This window comes from Rhizophagus irregularis, chromosome 15 (genome assembly GCF_026210795.1).
Source record: "Rhizophagus irregularis chromosome 15, complete sequence".
Lineage (NCBI taxonomy): Eukaryota > Fungi > Glomeromycota > Glomeromycetes > Glomerales > Glomeraceae > Rhizophagus > Rhizophagus irregularis.
In genome coordinates, this window is record NC_089443.1 from 3,432,132 (window position 1) to 3,442,802 (window position 10,671).

Genomic DNA, 10,671 nt, shown 5'->3' on the forward strand with positions numbered 1-10,671 from the left:
ACAAATTAATGGTTTTAACTAAAATTTGTTTAATGCTAAAAAACTAACAATAACCTAATAAGATTTAAAGTAAAGAATCTTCAGGTTCTTTTTAGTTTTAAAAAATAGAGGAATTGTAAAGTGTATACTTTTAATTTTTTTTTTCATTTTATGTTTTTATTTTTATTTTATTTTTATTCAAATTGGTTTTAGCAAACTCATGAATATATTTAATCATTGCATATTAATAGGTAAAATGTTATTTAGTTCTTTATATAAAGGTTATTAGGTTAATAATTCATGTAATTGCTCTTTTAAGTTATTTATATTATTTTTTTTTAAGTCTAATAAAAAAAAATTGGGTATTGCTAAATATCGCAGTGGTGATCGTCGCACCTGACTTTAATTCTGGCCAAAAATTATAATTTTGGCCAGAGTTAAAAAACACATCGTAAATTTTTTTTCAAAAATTTCAATTTAAATAATAAATGTGTAAAACAAACCTGAGTAGATACTAATCACACTAAAATATTGAAAATTTGACTAAAAAAAATCTTTTTTAAAACAAAAAATTGTATTTTGCTTATAAAATCAAACTTTCCTATTTTTCTCAAAAACTATCTAAACAACAGTCTTTATAATCTAAGGCAAACTTGTTCTACTCATAAATTTACATATAATAATGATATTTATATTATAATTAGAATAATATCTCAGTCAAAAATTTTTGAAAATTCAAAAAATATTTTACATGTGGTGACGATCACCACTGGTGATATTTAGCAATACCCAAAAAAATTAACTAATTTCTAGTTATATAATTAAATTAATTTAGAAAATTTAAAATATGGGATTTGATCTAAAAAGATTAAGATTAGAAATTTTTTTTTAAAATTAAGATTTTTATTGCATTATATTTTTTGATAATTAGATTAAAATACAATAACTTTTAAATTTTAGCTAAAAAATTCTTTTACTTTAACTTTTCTAAATCAAATCCTATATTAATAAATATAAGATTATATATATATTTATCAGATCTGAAAATTATAGATCTTCTTTCAAAATCAGATCTATCAGATCTGAACACAATACTTTCATCTGCATTAAAAGATTAGATGATGTTGAAACCTTCAACAGAAAAATATCTGAAGTCTCTTACAAAAAACTATTTAAGCGTTTCAAATTCTTTTAGATTAATACTTCTTTTAGTTTTCAGCTTAATAGTTATCAGCTTCATATAATTGGAAAAAACTATAAGACTAAAAGGAATATACAGTGCAATTCTTAAACTTCAAAAAATGATAAGTACTAAGAATCCAATTATCTTAGAAACTGTCAATTTATTTTATAATAGATATAATATCAACAAAGATATTAAAATTTTTTCTGAAAAGATTTCACTATTATTGTCCTCAAATATTTTTATTATTTATAATTATGATTAAATAATTTTCTCAAATAAGCAGAAAAGTGATATCAAAAGTTTTACGAAATCATTAAGCAAATGTGGTAGATGCTTTGAGTAATGCAAAAAGATACCACCTTAATTAGATATTTACAATATGATAAATTTTTAAAGAATTTATTATTATTATCAGAGCATTTACTAACTTAAATCTATAGTGATATGATTTAGGAAAAGACTTAAGTTGAGATCGTAAATTTTCAGTTTGCAAATATGCCAGTTCTAAAGTTAAAAATAAATGCAAGGTTATTTTGAATAATTTAAAAAGACAAGATTTTAAAAGACATACACCAATCCTTAACTGATGTAATATCTGCAAAAAGTGATGGAATACTTTCAAAGCCAGTTTTGCAATATTACTAGTGTCCCATATATACGATTCAAAATGACTTGTATAGACTTGCATTATATAAATAATATAATTAAAGTATTATAAAAATTAGCGTAAGACAAATTTTATTATATAAAAAATTGATTCAAAACTTGACTTGATTTGACTCGTAAAGAACACTATCTATTACAAAGTTTTTTATGCCTGGTTTTTTGTCCTTTTACTTTATTATACATGCTATTCTAGTTATATATGTAAAAAGAAGCTATTACATATCAATTAATTTAGCCGATTTTTTGGGCTTTTTCTTGTTAATGTTGTTGTTTGAGTGGCAGGTGGTAGACTTGGAGGTTTCGACGTTTATTACCCTTTTTACTCAGTTTTTCCCTTAAGGGTTTTCTGAGGTTATGACTTTCCTTTTTGTTTTTTAGTTTTTTCATTTTCCTGAAATTTCAGCGTTTTCGCTCTTAGTTTTCTTTTGGAAGAGCTGGAGGTATTGAAATGTTGATCATCTAAGCTGAAGGTTTGGTGTTACTTAACTTTTTTGGATTTATGTAAATCAGTCTATTTAGAAGGGCTGATGGGATTGGTGGATTTTAGTTTTTAATTTTTACTAATCAAGTTGATCAGCAGTTGATCCATCAAAAGTACTAACATTAGATTGCTTACAATGTTATTGGCTGGATCTGGTATATCTGCTTGGATTTAGTGAAATACTGTAACATTAGGAAGTGCATTTCCTACCACTGTGGGCTTTCATTCCATTTCGTGCCTCCTCTATATAAGGACTTCGTAGGGATTATAAAGGGGTTTGGCTTTTGTTTTTGTTTGTTTTTAATGTTAATACAATGGTAATATGGATTCTTGGAGAAATTTGATGGTTGCATCCTTATGGGTGGGTATAGCTAATTTAGAAAATAGTTTTCATTGTTGTTAACCAATTTTAATATAAGCATATATAAACCATCAAATTAAAATAAAAAAAAAAAATTAATTTAGCCAATTTTAACATATCAACAAAATATGAGGAGCTAAAAGTCAGTTATTGAAATATTCTATAAATACTTCAAGTCAAAATTAATAACATCTTCAGAGTTCTCTTAAAGTATGACTTACATTTACATGTATTATTTTTTTTGCAGAAATTACTATTCACTATTATTACTCAATTTAAACTTATTAAAAAAAAAGCTAAGAAGAAAAAACTTGCTTTCAGAAGAATGATAGTATCTATTAGAGAGAAAGAGTACAGATCTCCCAAAAACTAAAGGTAGATAATAAGTTAAGGTTCATACTGTAGAAGCCGTATGTATTAAGCATTACTGATACAAATGTTATTTTTATTTCTTGATTTCAGAAAAAATAGTTATTATAGTTGTACTTCCATAAATACATCTTCTATAAATGCATTCCCTTCATATATGCATGCCATAGCTTGATCTTAAGCTAGGAACTTAAAGCTAAGTGTATATCCTTTATGTTCTACATATACATGTAATTCTGAATTTTGGGTATATTAGAATACTCTTCATAAATGCATTTATGTGACAATTATGTAATATTGACAAATCATCAATAGTTGTTTGGTTCTTTAAAATAGATAAATTTGACAATTTACATTTTTTTTGAATAAAAAATATTTTTCAATCTTTTTAATTTTATCACAGTCAACTTCCTTTATAGTTATTTCCGTTATAGTCACATTTTACTATATAGTCACATCAGTTAAATGTTCAAAATACTTTATTATCCTATATAGTTATAATCTATTTATAGTCACTATCACATCTATCCTCAAAAATCTTATATTAAAAAGAACCATTTATAATCACAGTTATATAAAGAATATATTAAATAACTTTGCATTTAATAATTATACAAAAATGTATTATAGCTTGTTAGAAATTAGAATTGTTTCACTGAGACAAATTGAATGGTAGTGGTTTTATCCTTTTATGATTATTGGCTGATAAGTTATTCAATAAATGTTAAACATCAGCATTATAATATTTCTTGATTTATATTTACTACGCCATTTAACATTTTGCTAAATTTCTTTGTATCTAGTAATTATAAAAAGATGATTAATAGCTCATTAGAATCACATCATCAAGATAAATTAAATAGTGATAAATCTCATCTTTCTGTGATTAATATTAACAGAGTTACTACTTAAAAACTATTTAATATTTTTTAATTTTAGAAATTGATCTAGTAATTGGATTTCGATATATCTTATACCATTAGATTCATTTCATCAAAACAAATCTAATGGTAGTAAAATTGTTTCTCTAGGGTCAATATTGGCAGAATTATTACACAAAAACCATTAATATTTTTTTAATTTCAGAAATTAATCAAGTGAATGGATTTTGATGTATTTTATACCATTAGAATCATCTCATCAAGATGAATCAAATGGTGGTAAGATCATCTCTTTACAATTAATATTGGCAAAATTATGATACAATAAAGTTTTAAATATAATTCTGGTTAAAATTATGTTAATTTTTGGCCAGAATTATGATATACAAATATAAGAAATTTTTTATATAGTCACATCTCTTTATAATTATCAAATATGAACTGTCCCAAATGTGTGATTATAAAGAGAATTGACTGTATATCACAATATATAGTGCAAATTCTATATTGAAATTATCTGATAGTTAAAATTCAAATTATTGTTGATTATTTTTTCAAGAATCCCAACATTGAATTACCTGATGATCATTAAGAAAGCTCTATTATTGATTCTGAAGAGAAGATTTTGGATGACCAGAATAATGCATTGGAAGTCTTGTTTTCAAAGAAATCAGCTACTATTCCATTAATCCATGTTTCTGCTGAAGGCACTAAAGGCAATTCTTTTGATAATTTCAAGAAAGAGGCATAGTTTGGTAAAGATATGTTTTTCAATGAGAAGAATCCCAGTAAAGTGAATACTGTTACTTTAGACAATAATGTATATTTTGGTGAAGCGAATGAAGTTAATAAGCATGATAGTGATTCTAATTCAATCAATAATGATTAATGAATAGTAATTCTGAAGATGAAATTCCAGATGAATTGAATGATAATAGATATAATAGATACAGTAGATACAGTAAATATAATGAATATTGACGATGCAGGTTATTACTATCGCGATGTAAGATATGAAAAGAAATTTTCAATGCATTTAATCCTATTATATTTCTGATAACTGCCTAGAAGAATTTCATATATTTGATACTCGATTGTCCTATAAGTTTATTACTACATTTCTTTTTTTCAAATTATATGAATGGCTTAGATATCATATGCTAACAGGTTTTCTAAAATATATTATGCACAGTAAGTAAATCATCTTTACTTTTCTGCAATATATGTTATATGCAGTAAGACATTATTGAATTATTAGCCAGTAGATCCTGCTGAAAGTATAAAGAGTCTTTACAATTATCATATGATATAGCATATATTGATAAACTTTAAAAAAAAACTAGAATAAATGAATATCATTCAAAAAAATAATCATGTATAATAAATAGTCTAAAGTTATAGAATGGCATCATATATTCAGGATTAGTCTTGCATCATGTAATTTTTTTTAACTTAATGTATTGCAAATAAAAGACGTTTAGACCACTAAATGACTTAAGGAATATAGTCAAATATTTTTCTCATGGCAATTAGTAATAATTTTTAAACTGTACATACTAATTTTTTATGCTTGAGCATATATGTATATTAATACAGGATAATTTAGGAAATCTGGATTGGCAAATTAAAATTGTCAATAAGGATTCAGGAACTTTTATTCTCAAACTTTCTTGTATATTCTCAAAATTATTATGTATATTATTGTAAAAGAACCCTTTGATGATCTTTATATATAATAGCATTAAATTCTTTTATTATTAAATTAAGAAAAGTCTGTTGATCAGATTTTTGTGATGTGATCATATTAATGTAATTTCCTCAAAAGTATATAATAAAATTGATTCTGTGAATTATATAAAAAGGTGATAACATGAATCCTTTTATCCATCTTTTGCAAGTAAAATGAAAAAATTAAAACCAATCTAATATACTATTATTTATATCATTAATATCTTTAATTAAATAAACTCCTATATTTCGCAAAACAAGAATAAAATATATTGATTTATTGTTCAACTAGCTTCTTGAAACATGTTATCACTATGTTAATCAATTTTTTCATCTTTATAAATGTTCCAAAATAAAACAGACATATTAGTTTTCTTGATATATATCAGCATTTTAATATTCACTGAAAAAATTATGATTGCCAGCACATGTCAAATCAGTACAGTAAAATTGTGACTTTACTTGATGTTCGTCATATACTTTATATCAAACATCTGGTGCAATAAATCAAACAACTCCCTACATAATGGTTTGCATAATATCATACTTTCAATATAAAAATCATTAAGCAACAATTTTTTCAAATATTTGATGGACTGGAATATTACAAAAATGAAATATAATGGTAAGGGTGAAATGAAATGGATTATTAGTACTTTTTATCAAAAATTACAAATATAGTACTTTATACTTATTTATTCTCTGGTACTATAAATTCAAGTTTAATTCATCATGGAATAGTTCTCTTGCAAAACTTAACTTTTTACATGATCTATGTGGGTGGGAGTAAAAAGAATGATATGGATATGCAAAAACATTATATGTATAGTTGTGATAGGTTAGAGTGTAAGAAACTTATAGATAGCGATATTAGCGATAAAAACAAATTAGTTATAGAGAGAGCAAAGCAATAACTTGATGCTGGGACTCACATTAAATGGCCTAGGATCCATGTACTCCCTCTCTCTTTGATAGCATCATTTATTTCATAGCATTTCAGCATTTCTCTAAAAAAAATTAATAAAGTTGTCAATGTGTGTCAGCTGATTAATGTCATGTGAAAATGTGGTCTATTTTAAGGACACTCGTGACAATCACCCCCTGATTGGCTGATTCCTGATTCCGGGCGCCCAAAAGTATATTTTGACGCGTTTAACTTTTAAAAAATTTATATCCACGGAATTGGTTTAAAAAATTATTGTAGTGAAATGTCTAGTATTATTGACGGAGCTATGCGATTGGGATCCATTGGGTTATCATGTCTTCTGGAAAAATGATGGATTAGCATTAGATAAATCAATTTTAACAAGATTTAATGAACAAGTCACATGGTTCATAAAAAACGGTGCAGAAGACGAACAAGAGAAAGCGAAGTACCTAAATATACGATTTAAAGTAAGAATATATTGACTGTAGGGGCTCGTGGGACTTCGTCTCCTGCACGGTAACCCTGCTACAGATCAATCGTGTTCGTTTAGAACATTGTAGGGGCCCGTGGGACTTCGTCTCCTGCACGGTGACCCTGCTACAATCCGATACGCAGAATACTTTTTCTGCATGACTGTTTATATATTTATTAAAGTTTTTTTCTATAGAGCGATTCACAGAAAGATGGTCGAGTATATCTTTTTTGGGAAAGAATTGCACATCAAAAGACTCTAAGATGTTGAGAAAGATGCTTCTTTGAAAATTCGAAGCTTTCAAGTAATACAGAATAAAATATTATAGGGATTTGTGATGTATAATCGTTTATTTCTTGGTTTTTTCATTTTCAATAGGCACAGCATCATTTTTCTGTGGCAAACCGTATACTTACGGGAGAAAATAATACATCGGAATCGAATCCTTTTCATAATGTGAGCTACAAAATATGAACGAATTTTTTCTTGATTACACTTCTAAAATCAGTAGTCAATTAATTTCAAATTTTTAGGATGAGTCCGCCACATCAAAACAAAGTCATTATTATGCTTTAAGAAAGAAGCAAAAAGTAGACTATAATATAAACCAGATGTCGGAAAGAACATATTCGGAAGAATTCCAAATGGATGTTCAAGAAACTTTTACCTCAAAAGAATTCCAAGTGGATAATCAAGAAACGTTTACTTCAGAAGTGGATATCTTTAAAACTCCGAAGATAGAGGTAATTCTAATTTCCACCGCACTACGAATGCGTTTCTATCACTTACTGGAAACTAAGTGTGAATTTGGTTAGATGCTGGCGAGTTTAAACACGAAGTCGCACCTGGAAAGTTATAATATCGTTTGTCTTTTTGATATTGAATTCCCCTACACAAAACAACTCTTTATGAAATTATCAACAAATCAGGTGCGCACGATGAAGAGTAAATGGACAGAGGTAAGCTATTTTATACTTAGATGAGAGTTATGGACATCGAACTTATAAATATATTCTTTTAATAACAATGAGGCCGAAACATATATTAGCAAAGAAGAGATTGAAAAGCACTGGAACGAATGCCCATTAAAAAAACTGGTGGATGATAATCAAATGAGGATACGCTTTATGTTGATCTCAACGGTCTTATGACCTCTTTTACAAAACAGAAGTTCGACGAATATGATCACCGAAAAAATTATGAGATGTTTTGACTTCAAAATATTTATGCGCAGATGTAAGTTTTGTAGCAGGTTGCATTGTTGTGACTGGCAAATGAAATAACCAATTTTCTTATACCAGGACTCCAATTATTGCATAAGCACAGCGCATTGCTTGATAATGAATCTAGTGAATTTAAGTACCGAGATGACATCGTAAACCCTCTTCTTGCGTCAATTTTTTATGATGTTGAAGATGCGTTGTGGATGAAAACGTAAGTGTTCATACTGAAAGCTGTCATTCCTAACTGTGTGAGTCTAAATTCCTACTGATGATAAACTAGTGGAGAAATCGAAAACGAATCACGAAAACGACAACGAAATTTTTCAAAGCAGGAAGATGAACGTGGAAAACTCGGTGACAAGCACGACGGTATATTATACATGAATATCAATGGTATAAAAATTGGTGTTGGTTTTGTTGAAGTTGTCGGTAATGCATTCACTTCAAATATTTCCGACAAAAACGACGACCTTGAGAAACTATTGAAAGGTATCGTATATCTGTAATTCTGGCAATAAAACATGATACCTAGCTAATTCTATTTCTCTATTAATCATAGCAATGATGGTATCATTATACTATCAACGAGTACATCAATCTGATGATGAGAATACCTCACAATTGCAATCATTTGCTATTTTGGTATTTGGTAAGTGCTTATAGTTCCGATATTTTTTTTTAAATCGCTGATTGACTTGATCATTTTGAACAGGGCGTGAGTATCATTTTCTAGGGCTTGTTGCAAATCGGAAATGTCATCGAAATAGTGAAAAATTTTAAGGTAAGCTCTTTTGTTGTTTAAATCCTTAGATGTTTTCCTCATTCCCATAATACTTTTGTATAGGTACGAATGATTAAGTATTACCGTCAACTTATTAAAAAGCCACGTAAAGTGACTCGACTTCCAAGTTCGGGACTACCAATTGCTTCACCATCCAAGAAAACTAAAAAAAAATCAAAATAATTGTTTCGTAAATTACTAGCTGGATGCAATCTAATTTTTAACTATCACGGAATAAATTTATAACAAAATAAAATATTTTCAGTGATTAGGATGGTTGTACGTTTTTATTTAGGAAATAGCTTGATAGATGAGTGAATAATAAAAATTTTATTTAACAATGTGCATTATTTATATATCGAGTTTTTTTTTCTCCACTCTAGAACAAAAAAATGAATCTGATATTTCTAATAGTATAGGTTGATAAAGAATCGATATAACACGCTGAAATTGCTATAATTCGCTAAAACGCTATAAATTACTAAGATCAGTTGTAAACTATAAAAATGGTTAAATCTAACTATTCCGGTTTAAATCCTGTAGTAGTGCAGGTGTTAAACAATCTACAATATAGGTATAGTGGTGAAACACCAGAAATGTGGTGTTCTCGTGTTCATTATCCATTTAAGAAACTTCTTGAATATAATCCAAAATACTTCTCCAAAAATGGATTTATTCAAATGATTGAAAGATCATATAAAGATGGGAATTTAAAGCTGAGAGATGCTCATTTCATATTTATTGCACTGTATGTGACTCCTTAGTAATTATCTGTGAAAATACCATCAAATGTGCAAATATTAATCTAAATGAATGCATTGCAAAAGGCATATTGCATATTCTAATAATCCTATATAGAAAAATGTGAAAAAAAGAGTATCATCAGAACTAAGTGATAACAAAATTGAAAAGATTTATCAAACATGTGGTTTTATATTCAGTAAATGCTGAGCTAATTTTAGTTATGCATATGAATATGAAAATAGGAAAAGGTATATCAATTGTTTAATTGATAGTGCAAAAGTTATCCAATGGACTTGGAGAGCTTTTAAGTTAAGACCTGAAACATGAGCGAAATGAGTTTGAAATATGGTGAGAAATGATGGTACTCCTGATAGGAAGAAATATTTAGGTATACTTTTATTAATTAAAAGGAAAATAAATTCCTTGACTCAAAAAGAATATGATTTGCATACCAATAAATATGCCAACTGCATTAAAAAAGCATATAATGAAAATATTGCTCAAAAATATATTAAAGAATATCTTAAAGTATAAGAAATATGATTATTATCATTCTAGAATTTGGATAGAAAAAAAGAAATACCAGTCATATAATCACCTAACTACTGTAGTATATATAGTTGTTTTTATAAAATCGTATCAGCAAGGTTATAGTATAGTAATTGGTCTATTATGCTAAAATATCTAATAAATCCTGAATATTACTATACTCTAAAGATAATATCAACACTTATGTAAACTTTGTTAAAATTTCAGAATATGCACGATATAAATGTAAAAAGGAAGGCAACTATATCCATGTAATTTGCTAGAAATTAATATGTTCAAATTTTCCTATATTAGTACTATTAACAGAAACTTAACTATTATAT

At 27.1% G+C, this 10,671-nt stretch overlaps 2 protein-coding genes across 2 annotated transcripts; both read left to right on the forward strand.

Annotated features, from left to right (window-relative positions):
• Positions 1-6,418: 6,418 nt before the first annotated feature.
• Positions 6,419-9,238, forward strand: OCT59_007476 (uncharacterized protein; the record flags this gene model as incomplete). Its single annotated transcript, XM_066148947.1, has 13 exons — positions 6,419-6,497; positions 6,856-7,046; positions 7,247-7,265; positions 7,327-7,355; positions 7,430-7,507; positions 7,585-7,794; positions 7,867-8,010; positions 8,083-8,180; positions 8,378-8,485; positions 8,555-8,763; positions 8,834-8,916; positions 9,008-9,055; positions 9,119-9,238. The coding sequence occupies 13 exons, from the start codon at positions 6,419-6,421 to the stop codon at positions 9,236-9,238; spliced, it is 1,416 nt and encodes a 471-aa protein (XP_065998713.1).
• A 323-nt stretch (positions 9,239-9,561) lies between these two features.
• OCT59_007477 (uncharacterized protein) lies at positions 9,562-10,126 on the forward strand (the record flags this gene model as incomplete). The annotated part of the gene is made up of 2 exons (XM_066148953.1): positions 9,562-9,803; positions 10,042-10,126. 2 exons carry the CDS (start codon positions 9,562-9,564, stop codon positions 10,124-10,126), a joined length of 327 nt encoding a protein of 108 aa, XP_065998714.1.
• Positions 10,127-10,671: the final 545 nt, after the last annotated feature.